The sequence below is a fragment of the Littorina saxatilis genome, linkage group LG9 (assembly GCF_037325665.1).
Source record: "Littorina saxatilis isolate snail1 linkage group LG9, US_GU_Lsax_2.0, whole genome shotgun sequence".
Classification (NCBI taxonomy): Eukaryota; Metazoa; Mollusca; class Gastropoda; order Littorinimorpha; family Littorinidae; genus Littorina; species Littorina saxatilis.
In genome coordinates this window covers 85,001-108,720 of record NC_090253.1, presented here as the reverse complement: position 1 = coordinate 108,720, position 23,720 = coordinate 85,001, and the positions used below count along the sequence as shown (strand labels likewise).

The 23,720-nt window shown below is 45.6% G+C and overlaps 1 protein-coding gene across 11 annotated transcripts in view; it reads right to left on the bottom strand.

Moving 5' to 3' along the window:
* The window catches only part of LOC138975017 (RNA-binding protein Musashi homolog 2-like), a 196,591-nt gene that overhangs the window by 140,787 nt on the left and 32,084 nt on the right, over positions 1-23,720 (bottom strand). For all 11 annotated transcript variants that reach the window (XM_070347655.1, XM_070347660.1, XM_070347661.1 and 8 more), the window contains exon 2: positions 17,637-17,685. In XM_070347655.1, coding sequence (XP_070203756.1) covers positions 17,637-17,685 — 49 coding nt within the window. The remainder of the gene's footprint in view (positions 1-17,636; positions 17,686-23,720) is intronic.

The window sequence follows — 23,720 nt, the reverse complement described above, 5'->3', positions numbered from 1 at the left end:
CGGTCACACGGAACATCATTTAGTACAGCACCACGGTCACACGGAACATCATTTAGTACAGCACCACGGTCACACGAAACATCATTTAGTACAGCACCACGGTCACATGGAACATCATTTAGTACAGCACCACGGTCACACGGAACATCATTTAGTACAGCACCACGGTCACATGGAACATCATTTAGAACAGCACCACGGTCACACGGAACATCATTTAGTACAGCACCACGGTCACACGGAACATCATTTAGTACAGCACCACGGTCACACGGAACATCATTTAGTACAGCACCACGGTCACACGGAACATCATTTAGTACAGCACCACGGTCACACGGAACATCATTTAGTACAGCACCACGGTCACACGGAACATCATTTAGTACAGCACCACGGTCACACGGAACATCATTTAGTACAGCACCACGGTCACACGAAACATCATTTAGTACAGCATGTTCACACGGAACATCATTTAGTACAGCACCACGGTCACACGGAACATCATTTAGTACAGCACCACGGTCACACGGAACATCATTTAGTACAGCACCACGGTCACACGGAACATCATTTAGTACAGCACCACGGTCACACGGAACATCATTTAGTACAGCACCACGGTCACACGGAACATCATTTAGTACAGCACCACGGTCACACGGAACATCATTTAGTACAGCACCACGGTCACACGGAACATCATTTAGTACAGCACCACGGTCACACGGAACATCATTTAGTACAGCACCACGGTCACACGGAACATCATTTAGTACAGCACCACGGTCACACGGAACACAAAGGATACCGCGTGCAAAGTCTAAGCAGAAACGACAGGCCAAGGACTGTGGACAACGTACAGAGACTAAGCAGAAACGACAGGCCAGGGACTGTGGACAACGTACAGAGACTAAGCAGATACGACAGGCCAAGGACTCTGGACAACGTACAGAGTCTAAGCAGATACGACAGGCCAAGGACTCTGGACAACGTACAGAGTCTAAGCAGATACAACAGGCCAAGGACTCTGGACAACGTACAGAGTCTAAGCAGATACGACAGGCCAAGGACTCTGGACAACGTACAGAGACTAAGCAGAAACGACAGGCCAGGGACTGTGGACAACGTACAGAGACTAAGCAGATACGACAGGCCAAGGACTCTGGACAACGTACAGAGACTAAGCAGATACGACAGGCCAAGGACTCTGGACAACGTACAAAGTCTAAGCAGAAACGACAGGCCAAGGACTCTGGACAACGTACAAAGTCTAAGCAGAAACGACAGGCCAAGGACTCTGGACAACGTACAGAGACTAAGCAGAAACGACAGGCCAAGGACTCTGGACAACGTACAAAGTCTAAGCAGAAACGACAGGCCAAGGACTCTGGACAACGTACAAAGTCTAAGCAGAAACGACAGGCCAAGGACTGTGGACAACGTACAGAGACTAAGCAGATACAACAGGCCAAGGACTCTGGACAACGTACAGAGACTCAGCAGAAACGACAGGCCAAGGACTCTGGACAACGTACAGAGACTAAGCATTAAATAGCCGCCAAGCCATTAAGACCTGTCTCAGGCAGACAGATCAGGCCTAACGTGGTGACATGCGTGAGACAGGTATCACACGCCCGTCATCCAGATCACTGCTGATGCGCTTTGGGACAACGCGTGACTAGAGCCATCGTGACGTCACACATCAAACCTGGGGCATGTGTGTGACTTTGTGTTGTGGGCATCCACTCAGTGACCCGTGTGAATGTAGTATGACGTATGACTGTATGCACATGATCATTGTTCGTCTTCTGTGTGAATGTAGTATGACGTATGACTGAATGGACATTATCATTGTTCGTCTTTTGTGTGAATGTAGTATGATGTATGACTGAATGGACATTATCATTGTTCGTCTTCTGTGTGAATGTAGTATGATGTATGACTGAATGGACATTATCATTGTTCGTCTTTTGTGTGAATGTAGTATGATGTATGACTGAATGGACATTATCATTGTTCGTCTTTTGTGTGAATGTAGTATGATGTATGACTGAATGGACATTATCATTGTTCGTCTTCTGTGTGAATGTAGTATGACGTATGACTGAATGGACATTATCATTGTTCGTCTTCTGTGTGAATGTAGTATGATGTATGACTGAATGCACATTATCATTGTTCGTCTTTTGTGTGAATGTAGTATGATGTATGACTGAATGCACATTATCATTGTTCGTCTTTTGTGTGAATGTAGTATGACGTATGACTGCAATATGCATCTTAATATACTGTGTGAATGTAGTACGGTGTATATGAGTATGGGCAATATTAATATGAATGTACTGTGTGACTGTATTATGATGTATGACAGTATGGACAACAGTAATCTCCATCTACTGTGTGTAAACAGCCATCACGAGGACAGAGAAACCGAGTCAGGTCAACGGCCGTTGTAGAGCTCCACCTTCAGGGCGTATTGTTAGCAGTCTACACGATTGAATGTCCCTACTGTGCAAACGTAGTCAATTAGGAGATTTTCATTCTGCGTGAAGGTCGTCATTGTACGAATCAAATTAATCTATGGATGCAGCTATTGTACAAATGGGATTATCGTATGAACCTAGCCACTCCATGAACGCAGAAAGTACAGCTTTATTGCATGAACATAACTTCTGTATGAATGCAGCTGCATTTTGTTAACACAGCTGTGATAGGTATGTGGCTAAACTTCGGTATGAATGTAGCTGTTTTTTAACACAGTTTTGCTAGGTATGTAACCACAGTAATGATGCAGCGACAGTGGTTATACTGCGCGCATAGGTGGGTCTGCTTCTATCTCCTGTTTCGGTACAGTCAGGTTATCGCGTCCACCCATCTCAGTTCAACCGGTGCTGTTCGAACATTCAGCTTTGTGGATGCAAAGCAGACACATCGATACATATCTGTGTGGCGAGAGCAACTAGACACATCGATACATATCTGTGTGGCGAGAGCAACTAGACACATCGATACATATCTGTGTGGCGAGAGCAACTAGACACATCGATACATATCTGTGTGGCGAGAGCAACTAGACACATCGATACATATCTGTGTGGCGAGAGCAACTGTTGTTGTATTACCTTTATCGCCCTTAAGGAAAAACGACCTTCGGACAAAAATGAATACTTCTCTGCATAATACAAAACTAGATGGATTGATTGTTGTGTAGTCGGTGAACCTTTGCCGCGGTATCTTCAACCGAAATATCACCAATTCTTACTAATGCCCATTAAAGACGGTAAGCGCATGTTTTGTATAGAACATTTTCCACCACCTCCCCTCTCCTCCACCCCCATCCCCCCTCCATCTCTATTTCCCCCCATCCCCCTCCATCTCTATTTCCCCCATCCCCCATCCCCCCTCCATCTCTATTTCCCCCTATCCATCTCTATTTCCCCCATCCCCCTCCATCTCTATTTCCCCCCATCCCCCTCCATCTCTATTTCCCCCTATCCCCCCTCCATCTCTATTTCCCCCTATCCCCCCTCCATCTCTATTTCCCCCATCCCCCCTCCATCTCTATTTCCCCCCATCCCCCTCCATCTCTATTTCCCCCTATACCCCATCCCCCTCCATCTCTATTTCCCCCATCCCCCTCCATCTCTATTTCCCCCTATACCCCATCCCCCTCCATCTCTATTTCCCCCATCCCCCTCCATCTCTATTTCCCCCTATACCCCATCCCCCTCCATCTCTATTTCCCCCTATACCCCATCCCCCTCCATCTCTATTTCCCCCTATACCCCATCCCCCTCCATCTCTATTTCCCCCTATACCCCATCTCCCTCCATCTCTATTTCCCCCCATCCCCCTCCATCTCTATTTCCCCCATCCCCCTCCATCTCTATTTCCCCCATCCCCCTCCATCTCTATTTCCCCCTATACCCCATCCCCCTCCATCTCTATTTCCCCCTATACCCCATCCCCCTCCATCTCTATTTCCCCCTATACCCCATCCCCCTCCATCTCTATTTCCCCCATCCCCCCTCCATCTCTATTTCCCCCATCCATCTCTATTTCCCCCATCCCCCCTCCATCTCTATTTCCCCCATCCATCTCTATTTCCCCCATCCATCTCTATTTCCCCTATCCCCCTTGCCCCCTCCATCTCTATTTCCCCCATCCATCTCTATTTCCCCCCATCCCCCTTGCCCCCTCCATCTCTATTTCCCCCCATCCCTCTCCATCTCTATTTTCCCCCATCCCCCTCCATCTCTATTTCCCCCCATCCCCCCTCCATCTCTATTTCCCCCCATCCCCCCTCCATCTCTATTTCCCCCATCCCCCTCCATCTCTATTTCCCCCCATCCCTCTCCATCTCTATTTTCCCCCATCCCCCCACCCCCCTCCATCTCTATTTCCCCCCATCCCCCCTCCATCTCTATTTCCCCCCATCCCCCCTCCATCTCTATTTTCCCCCATCCCCCCTCCATCTCTATTTTCCCCCATCCCCCCTCCATCTCTATTTCCCCCCATCCCCCTCCATCTCTATTTCCCCCATCCCCCTCCATCTCTATTTCCCCCCATCCCCCCTCCATCTCTATTTCCCCCCATCCCCCTCCATCTCTATTTCCCCCCATCCCCCCTCCATCTCTATTTCCCCCCATCCCCCCTCCATCTCTATTTCCCCCATCCCCCCTCCATCTCTATTTCCCCCCATCCCCCTCCATCTCTATTTCCCCCCATCCCCCCTCCATCTCTATTTCCCCCCATCCCCCTCCATCTCTATTTCCCCCCATCCCCCTCCATCTCTATTTCCCCCATCCCCCTCCATCTCTATTTCCCCCCATCCCCCATCATCTCTATTTCCCCCCATCCCCCCTCCATCTCTATTTCCCCCATCCCCCCTCCATCTCTATTTCCCCCATCCCCCTCCATCTCTATTTCCCCCCATCCCCCATCATCTCTATTTCCCCCCATCCCCCTCATCTCTATTTCCCCCCATCCCCCATCATCTCTATTTCCCCCCATCCCCCTCCATCTCTATTTCCCCCCATCCCCCCCCATCTCTATTTCCCCCCATCCCCCCTCCATCTCTATTTCCCCCCATCCCCCATCCCCCTCCATCTCTATTTCCCCCATCCCCCTTCATCTCTATTTCCCCCCATCCCCCCTCCATCTCTATTTCCCCCCCATCCCCCCTCCATCTCTATGTTCCCAGGAGCCGTGTTGACCTCTAAAGCTCCCGCATCCCCCTTGCCCCCTCCATCTCTATGTTCCCAGGAGCCGTGTTGACCTCTAAAGCTCCCGCATCCCCCTTGCCCCCTCCATCTCTATGTTCCCTGGAGCCGTGTTGACCTCTAAAGCTAAGTCTTCCATGCAAGGTCTGCGTCATAAAACAAACCCCACGCACTATTTTACCCCAAACACGCTGACAGGGGAACAGAAATTCTGCCATTCTGTGGAACCATAGGGGACAGAACACTTTACGGCTTGTGTACCCACACAACTTTACTGGTCTTTTGGGAAACTGTTTTATTTCAAAAAGAAGAACAAAATCCGCCTCCCTCATAAAAACAGTGAGTGCAGGGTAGGAAGTTGCAATAACTTGAAATTGTTGGTGATTTATTTGACGTGGATGAGAGTGGACAGAATGAAACATGTGCAGATGGTAATGCCATAACTCACTGCCATAACTCACTGCCATAACTCACTGCCATAACTCACTGCCATAACTCACTGCCATAACGCACTGCCATAACTCACTGCCATAACTCACTGCCATAACTCACTGCCATAACTCACTGCCATAACTCACTGCCATAACTCACTGCCATAACTCACTGCCATAACTCACTGCCATAACTCACTGCCATAACTCACTGCCTTAACTCACTGCCATAACTCACTGCCATAACTCACTGCCATAACTCACTGCCATAACTCACTGCCATAACTCACTGCCTTACACCATTAACACTGCCTTACACCATTAACACTGCCTTACACCATTAACACCATTACATTCAATGCCATAACTCACTGCCTTACACCATTAACACCATTAACACCATTACATTCAATGACATTTTAACAACAATGAATGCATATTACGCAATAATTCCCAGGAAAAACAAGAATAAAGATTGCTAAGAACTTCTGTCCATTCAAATAAAAGTCCACAGCAGACCAGTCAGAGTAACCTAATTCTTCACGGATTTCAATCATATTGTAAATATGATGTATTGCAACATTGACGCATACGTTTGAAGCGCTTTTTGCACATCCGGCAATTGTAAATACTTAACTCATATTACTTACTGACAAGCATTAAGGGAAAGAACACTGTAAATACTTAACTCATATTACTTACTGACAAGCATTAAGGGAAAGAACACTGTAAATAAAGTGGTTTTGTTTTAAATATTAAAAGCAAACACCAGCATTTTCAACCGTCATCATCTCAATCAGTACCTGGTCTTCAAAAGACCGTTGGAGGACGTCACAAGACGAGTCTTACACTGGTGCAAACATGCACGTTTTCAGGACCAGACACACAAGGAACAGAACACAAACACACACGATTTTGGCTGAAAGACAGGCATCAAACACAAGCAAATTCACACATATACAAAACAGACCTGTGACGCAACACAAACGTACAGTTCACATAACATAATGTTCATCACAAATCAATAATACATTGGATACAACAACGTTAGACGTGGACACACTCAAAGCCCCCACTCCTGAGTCCCAGACTCCTGAATCACACACACACAAAACACATAACAATATTCTAGCCTACAATACAACGTGTACACTGTCCTCTGAGTGTGACTAGCCTGCCTTGGCCTACCTTGATGTTGCCTTACGGGTCTCTCTGTCTCCTTACGAGCCTCACCAATACAGACGTTGAAGGTCCAGCAAGTAATCCACAAGACACCACTCCTCCAGAGCAAGAACGTACTCCAAGCACACAAGATATCACAATTAACACACACACTATGCACCAGGTAGCTTCTCCTAACGACGCGGCAGCATACAAATGACTTCAGCATCCTTTCCGTGAAACCCTTTTGTCGCAGCAATAACGGCTTTTCTCTCCCTGGCATCCATAGAAAGCAAATGAACGAAGGTCAAGGTCGTTCAGTGAAGCCAGAAGGTCAATCCTCAAGGTTAATCGATGGCGTTTGCAACCTTGGACAGAGGTTAGGTCTGGGTCGTTGACGTACAAGGCTGTCGATCATCATTTTGTGTATGGCAACCAGGACAGATCATTGCATATGAGCATCATGTTGCCCTCTAAGGGTTGACCAGCTCTAGAAGAACTCGCATCGATGCCTCTCGTGAAGAACAAATGGAGACATCACACAACTTTCGTCGACATCAAATCTTGATGACAGCGGCGGCTCCAGGGAGTTGTTTACGCCATGTTCCAACGCGAATCCACCTCTCCCCCATTGTTCGTTGTCGTCTTTCTGGAAGTTGTGTCTAGCTAAGCTAGGCTACACGATAGTGAACTAGCCAAAGCTACGCACCATCCACGTGTGTTCCAGCCTGACTAGAGCTGACTAGAGCTAGTCTCAACAAGGCAACAGAAGCGCTAACAATGAGAGACACTAGGTCATAGCTAGTCACAAACAATGGCAACAAGAAGAACTGAAACTGAAGACAGTGGCTAGCAAAGATGGCACTAGAAGTCAGAAGACTAGCAGAAGCTAGCTAGCTAGACAGATTTCCACTAGTCAGTCCACAAAACAAACGACCACTACTACAACTGATACGAGCTAGCTAGATGACCACAGCCCAGGACAGCAACCGTTACGAACAATGTCTCTCTCTCTCTCTCCAAACTGAAGCATACATTGCACTAGGCTTTGTGAATGACAAACTGCACCACTAGGACAACGGATCTACTTCCGGTAATCAGTGAGTTCCTACTCTGACGCATGTCCAGTCTACTGCTAGTCATACTCAGAGGTTAAAGAGCACGTGTATGTCTAATGCACAATATATGTTTAGAACGTACACATTTGACGGCATTTACAACACCACAAAACAAAAACTAGAGCATACCAGGCCATTATTTTAAACAAACAAAAAAGCAAATATGTATGTATATATGTGTGACATTCATTAACTGCCATGCGATTACAAAAACGATGCCAAAACTAAATACCAAGCAACACAGATGCATACATTTGACAAAGAAATCAAAAAGGACAACGAAACCAAGCCAAACTGCAAACATTCATTTATGTTCTCTCTCTGTCACTATGTCTGTCTGTATATGTCTGTCTGTCTCTGTCTCTCTGTCTCTCTCTCGTTCACTGTCTCTCTCTCTCTCTCTGTCTGTCTTGTCTGTCTGTCTGTCTGTCTGTCTGTCTGTCTGTCTGTCTGTCTGTCTGTCTGTCTGTCTGTCTGTCTGTCTGTCTCTCTCTCTCTCTCTCTCTCTGGCTCTCTCTCTCGCTCTCTCTCTCTATCTGTCTCTCTCTCTGTCTCTCTCTCTCTCCCTCTCTCTCTTTGTCTCTCTCTCTTCTCTTCTCTCTCTCTCTCTCTCTCTCTCTCTCTCTCTCTCTCTCTCTCTCTCTCTCTCTCTCTCTCGCTCTCTCTCTCGCTCGGTGAGTGTGAGGGGAAGCCAGGACTGGAATGCATAGCCCCTCCATAGGAGCCTAAATTGATGACGTCACTGCAATAAAGTCTGTGGACTCCATAAAGTCTCTTATTTCTAATGCATGGACCGCGCATAGAGCCTTATGCCATCCATAAAGTTATAGCAGGCCCCTCCTTCCAATAAGAGTTATGGAACCGGCTATTGGAGCGTTTAAAATGGCGGCTGCTTTCATGCCGATTCAGGATGAGAAGAAATTTGAGAAGCAACCGGATCTTTCTTGACCGCCTACATCCACTGAATCGTTACGACGACGTGGAACTGTACAGAAAATTCCGCTTTCGTCGGCAGGACATTCTTGCAATCACGGATGAACTGTAAGAGCAACTCGAACTGCCGAATCGAAAGGGTGCATTGCCGCCGGTTCTGCGGGTTATCTTGACTTTGTAGTCGTGTTTGGGTCAGTTTTTACGCGTGCGGATCTTTTCAAGATGTGTGTGGCGAACTGATCGCGGTACATAATAATAATGATAATAATAATAATACGGGAATTTATAACATCAAACACAGCATGCAGAACCAGCAAGAGAGTGACTTATACCTTTATGGCGAGGGTACCGGAATGGATATAGTTTCCAAACCACGAAAGCCAAGTTTTATCAGGAGACGGGCTTTCCAAACTGTCTGCGGCAAATGGTGTAAAACTGACCCGCCGCGAAGCATCACAAAGCTTGACGCATGCGCAGAGACACAGGATGACGGGGAATCCCTTCCACTATCTACGTGTTAAAAATAGAGCCGCTCTTAGTTATTGCAGGCACTATCTGACCTCATGCATGCGGACCGCTGAGTTCTATAGTGCGTTTCATAGCTATGGCAGGCACTATCTGACCTCATGCATGCGGACCGCTGAGTTCTACAGTGCGTTTCATAGCTATGCGCTCCACAGCGCTATGAAATCCTAAAAGTATGGAGGGGCTATGCATTCAGGCCCTGGCGTTTAACCCTCCATAATCATGCTAACAGCTGTTTGCCTACAACTGACGAGAGGGGAAGCCACAACGAGGCAGAGAAAGAAGTTAGTTGAAGGATGAGGTGCCGGGAGAGAAACAGGCGGCCCCCGCCTACACGGTTCTACAAAAAGAGGCGCAATTTACAACCAACCTGCCACGGAGAGCATGCGGAAAGGAAGAACCAGCAAAGGAGAAGGAAGAGAGAGATAGACAGAGGGGAAAAAAACAAGAGAAAAAGAATGGTGGCGCATGCATGAAGCAATTACCAGCTAAGCGCATCTAGCAGAGAGGCTCTGCCTTCGGCAAGCAAGAGGGGGGGGGGTGGGGGGGGGGGGGGGGAGTTGCATGGAGCAGAGAGAATGAGAGAGAATTGGACAACATAACCCCTCTCCCACCCAACGCATGCACTAACTTGGCCCAACTCCTGGCTGAGATCACCCAAGTGCTTGTTTGGTTTATCAAACTCCCAGATAGCTGAAACGCCCGCACTCTTCATCAAGCACCAAAAAGCTGTCGTCTTTTACAAGAGATGATGGTGAATGTGCGTTTGTATTTTTAAAGACGGGGGTAGAGGTAGCGGAAGGGGGTGACACTGGCAACCAGGGAGACCGCAGATGTGACACATGCCTTGTCAAACTGTGTTTGAAGATGTCAATGACATTTGCCTTAGCCAGCTGTTTGATTGACAACTGCATTGGACGTTGGTTGGTTGGTTGGTTGGTTGGCTGGTTGGTTGGTTGACCATATCGGGCAACGCTCAGAACGTTGACAGAGTGCAACTGACCGGAACGTGAAGACTTTCAGAATCCATGCCCAATTTCAATCAATCAATCAATCAATCAAACAATATGAGGCTTATATCGCGCGTATTCCGTGGGTACAGTTCTAAGCGCAGGGATTTATTTTAATTTTTGTTTGTAAATTTTTTTTTTAATTTTTATTTTATGCAATTTATATCGCGCACATATTCAAGGCGCAGGGATTTATTTATGCCGTGTGAGATGGAATTTTTTTACACAATTCATCACGCATTCACATCGGCCAGCAGATCGCAGCCATTTCGGCGCATATCCTACTTTTCACGGCCTATTATTCCAAGTCACACGGGTATTTTGGTGGACATTTTTATCTATGCCTATACAATTTTGCCAGGAAAGACCCTTTTGTCAATCGTGGGATCTTTAACGTGCACACCCCAATGTAGTGTACACGAAGGGACCTCGGTTTTTCGTCTCATCCGAAAGACTAGCACTTGAACCCACCACCTAGGTTAGGAAAGGGGGGAGAAAATTGCTAACGCCCTGACCCAGGGTCGAACTCGCAACCTCTCGCTTCCGAGCGCAAGTGCGTTACCACTCGGCCACCCAGTCCACCGACTACACAACGGGATTGTTTTTGTGTTTTTGTGTGGATTTTTCTGTGGTTGTTAATTTTGCAGGGAGTGCTGCACTCCTGCGGCAGCCGTCAGAAGAGAGTGGCAGAGCGACAGACGGAAGACAATGCGTTATTAGGGGCACGCACGTATGCAACTTCAGCGCCTTCAGACCCTCCCCCCCCCCCCCCGACTAATCAACCCCCCCCCCCCGACTAATCACCCCCCCCCCCCCCCCCCGTCATGTCTCCTGTCACCGCCACCAGGGGCGCTGCAAACACCTGACACGTCCGCTCGGGAGAACAACTTGGTTATAATGAAGCCCTAAACAAAATTACTGCCACCCCCCCCCCTTCTTTCTTTTCTTTCTCGCCCTCCCGCTATCATTTTATTGAAATATAAAAATTGTTTTTGCAAGCTACAAATACATAGTATTCTTCTATATACTTCGAATACGGGAAAGCGAGAGGCAAGCAAGTAACTTTCTTGTACTGTTCTAAAACTGAAGCATTTTCTGTCAAAACAAAATGATGTGGGGAGTTTGCGTCTTCTTAGTGTTGTGGGTTTTCGTTTTGTTATATCACACGCTGAAAATTAGGATTTTAGAGTTTAAAAGGGATTTAGGTTTCAACAATAATCGTAAAGATTATATATGGAATTTAGTAAATAGTAACGAGTTGTACAGTGAGATTGAGGAATAAATTTAGCAGCCAGGCGGTCACTTAGTAAATGAAAGATAGGTTCCAACGTTTAAGTAATAATGTAGATAAGAATTAAAGCCAACAAGGCCAAAGTTTGTTGATGATAAGGAGTTATGAAGAACGTTATGTATAGAACCGGTTTAATAAGAGATAGGCTAGCACGCGAGGGTCACGGAACGCAGAATAGCCAATCAAACGAATAGCCAATCAAACGAATAGCCAATCAAACGAATAGCCAATCAAACGGAAGAATAAGGAAAGACAGAAACAGATATATAGGATTAAAATTTATTCCTCAATCTCACTGTACAACTCGTTACTATTAACTAAATTTCATGTATAATATTTACGATTATTGTTAAAACCTAAATCCCTTTTAAACTCTAAAATCCTAATTTTCACCGTGTGATAGTTACAACAGACTGAAAACAGCTTGATAAAACGGCACACAGTGAGGCAACAAATGTAAGCTTGTGGCTTTTAAAGATGTTATTGTTTTCTTGTAGACTTTGTCTAACTATACAGACGAAATATGAAACGGATGGCTGATGGTAGATAACTGAGAGACGTTGTCAACAAGATGGGGGGGGGGGGGGGGGGGGTCGATCTAACTGAGAGACGTTGTTGCAGGACAACAAGAAGATGAAAGCTTGAGGTGGGGGTGAAGGAGGAGAATGGAAGTTGTAGGGAGAGAGAGAGGGGGGGGGGTCGATCTAATCGAGAAAGACAGTCTGCTAGTAGGAACTACTTATCAGCGCCACTCTAGAGCACTTTGTCTCGGAAGTTGCTGCAATCAGACAGGCATTGCAAGAGGCCAAAGTAAAGGAGAAAGGTCTGACAGGGACAGAGAGAGAGAGAGACAGACAGACAGACAGACAGACAGAGACTGAGAGAAAGAGACAAAGGAAGAGACATAAAAGCCTCTCTCTCTCTCTCTCTCTCTCTCTCTCTCTCTCTCTCTCTCTCTCTCTCTCTCTCTCTCTCTCTCTCTCTCTCTCTCTCTCTCTCTCTCTCTCTCTCTCTTCAAAATAGCCTATGGCATATAAGGAAATAAATCATCATCATCATCATCTTCAAAATAGAACTCATCTTGAATCGATAAATGATACCGACACCGGCATTTCTACAACCATCCCAATAATCGACAACATCCTACAGATGACTTTCATAAAAACAACACAGCAATTCGGGGATGGAGTGGCTTGTCATGATTGGCTAACAGCTGAAGAAACCGTCCCATCCACATAAACACACTCAAAACAAACAACAATAAAAATAGATGGAAGCTAATGTTGGCGAGCACATTCGGAAGCAAAAGATGGCGTCTCTCTTTCGCCCTCGGGGAGCACTAAAACCGTCTTTACCATTTCCGGATTTTGTTGCCTCGGCAATAGAATAAATGCGTTCGTAAACCGCCTTTTTTTTTTAAAGCTGCTGCATCTTTTAGCGTTATCTCGAATTGCAGTTAGCAAATGGCAGATGTTCTGTAACGTCTGTCTCTCTCTCTCTCTGAGGCTGAAACTTTCGATATAAGGGTTTTGGGCAGAGAGAATTCAGCAAGTTGTATAGTACCCAGAATTTAAAAGAACGGGAGAGAAAAATAAAGACACGCAGAGTGGCCAGGACACAAGCAGAATTGTTCCAAGGCGGTTGGCGCTCACATACCATTTTCCGTGTCGCCGGCAATTTCCATTAACACCATCCAATGGTTGTGACGCAAACGTGCAAGGGATGTGGTAAACCAATAGAAATCTGACAGAGATGCGCTTGGGGAGAAGATTGGGAGGGGGACAGCGGGGAGGGATGGGGGTGGATGGGGTTTTCGTGGTGACAAAGTAAGGGGGTGGGGGGGGGGATGGTGGGCAAGATTGGGTAAATAACAGAGAGAGAGAGAGAGAGAGAGAGTGAGAGAGAGAGAGAGAACCAATTGCCGGCATCAGGAGAGTGGGTGGATAACGAATTCGAGATGAAAGCGGTAGCGATGATGAAAATGGCTCTTCAGGGGATCATAAAAATCTCCCCAAAAATCAGGTTTGGAAGCACCGAATTTCCTACAGGGAGAAAGCTTAACAGGCCACAGAGTAAAACCTTTGCAAAAATCATTCCTGGTAATACAACATAGACCACTTTGTGCCGTAACTGATCTTTTCGGACAAGACTTTCTTCTGACTTGGGACTTGTATATATAAACTACGACTTCGTTTTTCTCCCCGAACTGGGACATCTGATCTTCTCTGCATCCGTTGGCGCGGCATTTCCCCCAGTAACACACACCTACACCCTTCTCCCTTTCCCCAAAGACTTCACACGGACGTTTTCCTTCCCTCCACTCTGACTTTTTGGTCAATATTTTGGGAGGAACGTCGCGGCACCCGCAACAGCTGTACAAATGACAGGAAAATACCAAAGAGTTCACCTCACTACACCCCCCCCTCTCCAACCCCACCCCTACGCTATACCTTTCCTTTCTGCCAAGCTCCCCAGCCTTTCGGTGCTGGCATAAACGACTGGGAAGACCGTTTCGTCAGTTCGGCTCGATTTGTCAGGAACATTTTAAAGGTTATCTTTTCACCAGCCAGGGAAAAGTGTGCTAGCAGAACGAACACACAGCACCAAAGGCGTTGTAATTGAGTTGAAATTCTAAAAGTAAAAGCTGTATCCCTCGTTGTTGTAAACTCGTTAGGAAGTTGTCTACATGCAAAAACATTGCGTTATGGAATTTTAGTTCCGTGCCTTTTGCTAAAAAAAAAAAAAAAGAGAGAGAGAGAGAGAGAGAGAGAGAGAGAGAGAGAGAGAGAGAGGAGAGAGAGAGAGAGGAGAGAGAGAGAGAGGGAGAGGGAGAGAGAGGAGGATATAGGGGGGAGGGGAGGTCGATTTCATATTTTGGATTGAGAGTGCACCCGTATACAGGAGTGTGTGCGCGTTTGTATACGTGGTAATTTGTTCATGAATTCACTTGGCTTGCAGGAACTGTATTTCGATTCCTTTTCAATACAAATGTAATGCATAATAACGTGGACAAATTGCAATAGCACATACGTATACAAGACTACAAACAACACAAAAAGGTAATATGTACAATGACGGATATTCACAAACAAAAGAAACAAACTACATCTACGCGCATGGCAGATTAAAACACACCAATCTATCTAGCAACACCACAGACACCCAGCACAATATGTAGACACATTATATTACTCTCTACAAGAATGAAAGGTAAAAACCCACAGCCATACTACAAAGATACTGGTTACGCTGAAAGTCAGCCTCAAGATGCGTAAGACAAAGACTAATGATGCCTCATGCCATACAAAGATACTGGTTACGCTGAAAGTCAGCCTCAAGATGCGTAAGACAAAGACTAATGATGCCTCATGCCATACAAAGATACTGGTTACGCTGAAAGTCAGCCTCAAGATGCGTAAGACAAAGACTAATGATGCCTCATGCCATACAAAACAAAATAAATCAAAATAACGAGGAGAAGTGGGGGTGGTATTGGACTAGAAGTGGGGGTGGTATTGGACTAGAAGTGGGGGTGGTATTGGACTAGAAGTGGGGGTGGTATTGGACTAGAAGTGGGGGTGGTATTGGACTAGAAGTGGGGGTGGTATTGGACTAGAAGTGGGGGTGGTATTGGACTAGAAGTGGGGGTGGTATTGGACTAGAAGTGGGGGTGGTATTGGACTAGAAGTGGGGGTGGTATTGGACTAGAAGTGGGGGTGGTATTGGACTAGAAGTGGGGGTGGTATTGGACTAGAAGTGGGGGTGGTATTGGACTAGAAGTGGGGGTGGTATTGGACTAGAAGTGGGGGTGGTATTGGACTAGAAGTGGGGGTGGTATTGGACTAGAAGTGGGGGTGGTATTGGACTAGAAGTGGGGGTGGTATTGGACTAGAAGTGGGGGTGGTATTGGACTAGAAGTGGGGGTGGTATTGGACTAGAAGTGGGGGTGGTATTGGACTAGAAGTGGGGGTGGTATTGGACTAGAAGTGGGGGTGGTATTGGACTAGAAGTGGGGGTGGTATTGGACTAGAAGTGGGGGTGGTATTGGACTAGAAGTGGGGGTGGTATTGGAGGAGAAGTGGGGGTGGTATTGGACTAGAAGTGGGGGTGGTATTGGACTAGAAGTGGGGGTGGTATTGGACTAGAAGGAAGTGAAATCTCAATCAATTAACCCACTCCCTTGAGAAAGTTAAATTCCACGCAAGGTCGTACGCTCACTTCTCCACTTGCACGCTGGTAAATATACCTATCCACACAGTCACACGCACGCACACACGCACGCACGTTCGCGCACACACACACACGCACACGCACACAGACACACACACACACACACACACACACACACACACACACACACACACACACTGTAGAACATATTAAAAACAAGTCGCGTAAGGCGAAATTACTACATTTAGTCAAGCTGTGGAACTCACAGAATGAAAGTGAACGCGCTGCATTTTTTCACAATGACCGTAGTCCGCCGCTAGTGCAAAAGGCAGTGAAAGTGACGAGCCTGTTTAACGCGGTAGCGGTTGCGCTGCGCTGCATAGCACGCTTTACTGTACCTCTCTTCGTTTTAACTTTCTGAGCGTGTTTTTAATCCAAACATATCATATCTATATGTTTTTGGAATCAAGAACCGACAAGGAATATGATGAAATTGTTTTTAAAACGATTTCGGAAATTTAATTTTAATCATAATTTGTATACTTTTAATTTTAAGAGCTTGTTTTTAATCCGAATATAACATATTTATATGTTTTTGGAATCAGAACATGATAACGAATAAAATAAAAGTAATTTTGGATCGTTTTATAAAAAAATTATTTTAATTACAATTTTCAGATTTTAATGACCAAAGTCATTAATTATTTTTTAAGCCTCCATGCTGAAATGCAATACCGAAGTCCGGCCTTCGTCGAAGATTGCTTGGCCAAAATTTCAATCAATTTGATTGAAAAATGAAGGTGTGACAGTGCCGCCCCAACTTTTTACAAAAAGCCGGATATAACGTCATAAAAGACATTTATCGGAAAAAAAGAAAAAAACATCTGGGGATATCATACCCAGGAACTCTCATGTAAAATTTCATAAAGATCGGTCCAGTAGTTTACTCTGAATCGCTCTACACACACACACGCACAGACAGACACACAGACAGACAGACAGACACACACACACACACACACACACACACACACACACATACTCACACACACACACACACACACACACACACACACACACACACACACACACATACACCACGACCCTCGTCTCGATTCCCCCTGCTATGCCTACACCCTCCCCGGTCATCCATCACTGTCATAATCACATCCTTCATCTTCCTCACGCACCTCTGACATGCGCACTGCATGGAAACTGGGTCGGAGTGGGTGGTGGAGGTTGGGGGGGGAGTGGAAGAGGGAAAGGGGAGACGGGGAGACTGCTAAATGCATTACGTCAGATCATCGTATTGGAAGCAGTTGAGTAACGTCTTAAAATATAAGCACCAAAATGAGGGATGATGGGAAACATGCTAGATGAATCATTACGTCACAGGGTTTCAAGGGAAGCCGTTGAAGTCCGTACAAGAAGGACCAACACTTGTTCGCATCTTGTCACGTCTAAAGTTAGGACTGGGAGTGGTAAAGGGCAATTCATTTCAATTCGCATCTTCTCACGTCTAAAGTTAGGACTGGGAGTGGTAAAGGGCAATTCACTTCAACTGATTCGCATGAGCGAATAAACAAATATTTAGTTTCTTATATCAATGTCCACAAATCACATAACTCTTTTAACTAAAAAAAGGAAAACAACTTAATGTATCTAACTCTGTTTACATTTTCTTGGGCCATTAACAGTAACTTGTTTAAATCTGTATTTTTGTAAGACGACAGACGATTGGTGGAGAGGGACATCCAAGTCTCACTTACCACGGTGCCTATTGGTCTGCTTGTCAAACATCAGCATGGCGTCCTCAATCTGAAACGACACAAAAGGAGCAATCCGTTACAGTTTGTACACACTGAATAGTTCATACCACACAACGTGCAAAAGATACACACGAACTAGTTAACAGTTAAGTAAATAGTCACCCATAAGTGTGCATAAAAAGTATAAAACATATATTTTTATATAACTTAAACTACAATACATACACAACTGCAACATTTACAACATATTTAACGCCAATGCAGTATCATAATCATCTGGTGCGATTGCCATGAAGATTGAAACAGAGAGAGCACGAGGGAGGGAGGGTCGGCGGGGTGTGGGTGTGTGGAGAGACAAGACAAGACAAGACAAGACAAAATCTGTATTATCGAGGGTAATAGATAAGCAAGAATATTGCTTTTTTACATTCAGCCCTCGCCCTAATATTGGGTCAACAAGGGTCAACAAGGGTCAACAAGGGTCAACAAGGGTCAACAAGGGTCAACAAGAACAGAAAAAAATATAATCAAAGAACTATCACATCAAACTTAATACATTATAACTGTATATACAGATACAAATTTAAAAATAAATTGTCATACTGCATTTTAAGTACAATTTCCAATGATAAAAAGTGTCAATTTTTAACATAACTTAATTTAGATCTGCATATTATTATAACTTTGTTTAACATGCACATACATTTTAAATGAATTGATGAACCATTCAGCACATGTTTAGTTGCATTATGTGCGACATAAAACATTTTTGGAAGCTGTCTGTGTTTGTTTTATGCTTAAGAAAAATAGGCAGTGAGTTCCATAGGATCGCACCTGAATAAAGAAGGCTTGATTTAAAAAGGTTAATACGTGGAGTCGGTGTTATGATTTTTAGTCTGTTATAATTCAAAATAAAATTATCACGTAATGTCTCCGGTGCCTATCCTGACATCACTTTATGCATTATAACACCGTTATTATACATTAATCTTTTTTGAAATGGTAATACTTGCAAATTTGTATAATCAGATTCTGAAAGAGTGTGATTTTTTAGCATAATAAGCTTAACTGCTCTTCTGTGAAGACTGCCTAAAGGTTTCAAAACATTAGCACTTGCACAATCTCATACAGTGGATGCATAATCAATATTTGACAAGATGTGATTGTAAAAAAAATCTTTCGCGAGTGGAGATTCAAGAAGTGTTTTATTTTTGATAACTGATATATTTTTGGGGAAGCAATTTTACAGATGTAATCAATGTGATCATGCCATGATAAATTATTATCAATCTTTACACCAAGGACTTTATGGTGAGACACTTCTTCCAATACTTGATTTTTAACATAAAGAGGTGGAATGCTCGATAATAGATTTTGTCGTTTCTGTCTTGTGGTTATGAGCATAATTTTATTTTTTATGGTTAAGAGACATATGGTTTAACTGTGACCAATTCAGGAGTGCATCAATGCTTTCTTGGAGAGTTTTTGATAAATAATTTATGGAATGGTGACTAGAATGAATAGTAGTGTCATCTGCAAACAACTCACAGTTATTACGTATGCAAAGTGGTAAATCATTGACATAAATGGAGAACAATAATGGGCCTAAAACAGATCCCTGTGGAACCCCATATTTTAAAGTACTTTCATTTGAATATGATGCATTAGTAAATGTAATTTGTTTTCTATTTAAAAGAAAAGATTTAAGAATATTAATGGTGGTGCATTGCATGCCATATATATGAGAGAGAGAGAGAGAAAGAGAGAGAGAGAGAAAGAGAGAGAGAAAGAGAGAGAGAGACAGAGACAGAGAGAGAGAGAGAGAGACAGAGACAGAGAGAGAGAAAGAGAGAGAGAGAGACAGAGACAGAGAGAGAGAGAGAGACAGAGACAGAGAGAGAAAGAGAGAGAGAGACAGAGACAGAGAGAGAGAGAGAGACAGAGACAGAGAGAGAGAAAGAGACAGAGAGAGAGAAAGAGAGAACAAAATATAATCAAGAAAAAAAGCAAAAGCGAGAATTGGGAATGCACAGAAAACCGTTGATGGACATGAACAATGGCACAACACAAGAAGACATCACGAAAAGTCAGACGTTAACCGCAACAAAATAAACTAAAAACAAAATTAAATAAATGACAATGAAGAATAGATAAGCACAACAAACTCAAACAAGAAGACCCCCCAACAATGAGCACACAATACACAAATCAAGAACGAAAACCAAAACAAGAAAGAGTCGAAGGCTGCGCCATCTTCGTCACAACCACACGCAAGGCACGGCGTAGGAATACAGTCATTTGCCAGGATCCCAATAAACGACAGCGCAGCGTGAAAATCCAAGATTACGCTGCCTCCGCCGTGTAAAAAAACAAAAAAAAACATGGAGTGCAAGTCGCTATTTCAGAGTCTCCTTGCAGAAGAACTCCCCAGGGAGTGCCGAGAGTTCCGACCTTGCCACGAGGAGTCCTGCATAACATTGCGATCGATGCGCATGAGAAACGGGCAAGCGGTCCGCCAGGGAACTACCCGGATTCCTATCGCTCCTCGCCCGCTGTAAATCAAGTCGTCCCAAAGACAACTGACCCCCTCATTCACCCCCTCATTCACCCCCTCATTCACCCCCTCATTCACCCAACCATTCACCCAACCATTCATCCCCTCATTCACCCAACCATTCACCCCCTCATTCACCCAACCATTCACCCCCTCATTCACCCCTCATTCACCCAACCATTCACCCAACCATTCACCCCCTCATTCACCCAACCATTCACCCCCTCATTCACCCAACCATTCACCCAACCATTCACCCAACTATTCACCCAACCATTCACCCAACCATTCACCCCCTCATTCACCCAACCATTCACCCAACCATTCACCCAACCATTCACCCAACCATTCACCCCCTCATTCACCCAACCATTCACCCAACCATTCACCCAACCATTCACCCAACCATTCACCCAACCAATCTCACAATTGTGAGGCCCATGCATGTTTGTTTGTGTGTTTTTGTTTTGTTTCCTGTTTTTTTGTTTTATTGTTTTTTGTCTCTAAAGATCGACGTTGAAGAAGATGGACACTGAGCGCAGTAACATTCTTGCTTGATTTGCAAAACGAGTCTTTCAATGATCCTACTAGCTTTTCAAAAGACCCCAAGCTGAATGCAGAGCTAGCCCCAAACCCTCGAGAGCAGTTGACCACGTATTGATTTCCTTCTTTGCTGTAGAAAGATAACTACTTTTCACAGAGAACGAAAAGTAAAATGACAATGAAGTGTTCTGAAAGAAAAAAAAAACATTGTTGAAGAAAGACGAATACAAAGAAAATTAATCCGATTCCCAACAACAAAACAATAACAAAAGAACACAAACTCCAGAATAAAACCACAACCCTAATAAACCCTAACCACAACCCTAATAAACCCTAACCACAACCCTAATAAACCCTAACCACAACCCTAATAAACCCTAACCACAACCCTAATAAACCCTAACCACAACCCTAATAAACCCTAACCACAACCCTAATAAACCCTAACCACAATCCTAATAAACCCTAACCACAACCCTAATAAACCCTAACCACAACCCTAATAAACCCTAACCACAACCCTAATAAACCCTAACCACAACCCTAATAAACCCTAACAACCACAACCCTAATAAACCCTAACCCTTCAGGTTACACACTGCCATGGTCGCTACCACAACCCTTCAGGTTACACACCGCCATGGTCGCTACCACAACCATTCAGGTTACACACCGCCATGGTCGCTACCACAACCATTCAGGTTACACACCGCCATGGTCGCTACCACAACCATTCAGGTTACACACCGCCATGGTCGCTACCACAACCATTCAGGTTACACACCGCCATGGTCGCTACAACAACCCTTCAGGTTACACACCGCCATGGTCGCTACCACAACCATTCAGGTTACACACCGCCATGGTCGCTACCACAACCATTCAGGTTACACACCGCCATGGTCGCTACCACAACCATTCAGGTTACACACCGCCATGGTCGCTACCACAACCATTCAGGTTACACACCGCCATGGTCGCTACCACAACCCTCCAGGTTACACACCGCCATGGTCGCTACCACAACCCTTCAGGTTACACACTGCCATGGTCGCTACCACAACCCTTCAGGTTACACACCGCCATGGTCGCTACCACAACCATTCAGGTTACACACCGCCATGGTCGCTACCACAACCATTCAGGTTACACACCGCCATGGTCGCTACCACAACCCTTCAGGTTACACACTGCCATGGTCGCTACCACAACCATTCAGGTTACACACCGCCATGGTCGCTACCACAACCCTTCAGGTTACACACTGCCATGGTCGCTACCACAACCCTTCAGGTTACACACCGCCATGGTCGCTACCACAACCATTCAGGTTACACACCGCCATGGTCGCTACCACAACCCTTCAGGTTACACACTGCCATGGTCGCTACCACAACCATTCAGGTTACACACCGCCATGGTCGCTACCACAACCCTTCAGGTTACACACTGCCATGGTCGCTACCACAACCCTTCAGGTTACACACCGCCATGGTCGCTACCACAACCATTCAGGTTACACACCGCCATGGTCGCTACCACAACCCTTCAGGTTACACACTGCCATGGTCGCTACCACAACCATTCAGGTTACACACCGCCATGGTCGCTACCACAACCCTTCAGGTTACACACTGCCATGGTCGCTACCACAACCATTCAGGTTACACACCGCCATGGTCGCTACCACAACCATTCAGGTCACACACCGCCATGGTCGCTACCACAACCATTCAGGTTACACACTGCCATGGTCGCTACCACAACCATTCAGGTTACACACCGCCATGGTCGCTACCACAACCATTCAGGTTACACACCGCCATGGTCGCTACCACAACCATTCAGGTTACACACCGCCATGGTCGCTACCACAACCATTCAGGTTACACACCGCCATGGTCGCTACCACAACCCTTCAGGTTACACACCGCCATGGTCGCTGTCGTTAATATTTAATGTGACCATTCACCCCTGGTGCTCTACGCAAACACAAAAGCCACAAGGAAAGAGGAAAAAATCAGGTCATTCCACGCCAAGGGCAATAACTCTATTGTCAGCGCAGCAGCCACCAGAGGTCGTTAGTGAGCAGCAGTAAATGGACAACAGCGCCGCCTACCCCAGGGAATGCGCACGTCGGCGGAAATGCCGCAGGACAAGCGGAAGTCAGTGCAAGGGAGGTAATCAGAATGGGTTTACTGTACACCAATGACAACCGTAATCAAAAAAAGATACACAGCGATCGATAAAGATGAACGATACATGGAGGAGGGGGTGGGGTGTGGTGTGTGTGTGTGTGTGTGTGTGTGTGTTAGTGTGTGTGTGTGTGTGTGTGTGTGTGTGTGTGTGTGTGTGTGTGTGTGTGTGACAGACGGACTAGGACAGAGACAAAGAGTGTCTGTCCTTCTGCCTGTCTTTTTAAGCCAGCGTCTGTATGACGCAGCTGGTCTGCCCCGTTCAACGACAAAAAACACCCACCACACAAGGTGTATTAAGTTTAACACAGAGCAACCAAGACCACAAGACAAGAGAACACCACCTCAGCACTCAACCACTGAATGGCCAGGGAGTGTGTCAAAGTGGGCGCTAGGTGGCGTGACGAGCGCTCGTTCCGATCACAGCGGGACCTCGATCAGTAGACGATCGTCCTGTCCTCGCCACGACCTCACAATCCACACTACCCTAATGGGACCGCTAAACAAGGACACTAAATCGCCAGCCACAATCACAACCTCGGGCTAGCTGCGACTGTTAGTGTTCACTGGGCGAGCAGTACGTGCACTGCTGGCTGCCAGTGAAGGAATGAGCCGCGTTGCCTTGCTTATTGCGTCATAAATGACAGCACTAACTTTTCACGCAGATGGAGATGGAGAGCAGTTGAAGGTCCTGGAGTCTGCGAGTTGAAAGCAGAGCTGCAGGAACCGGATGTGGGTCTTTTTACAAAGATTCGTGATGGCGTCTTCACTGGTCCATAATAGACGCCCAGG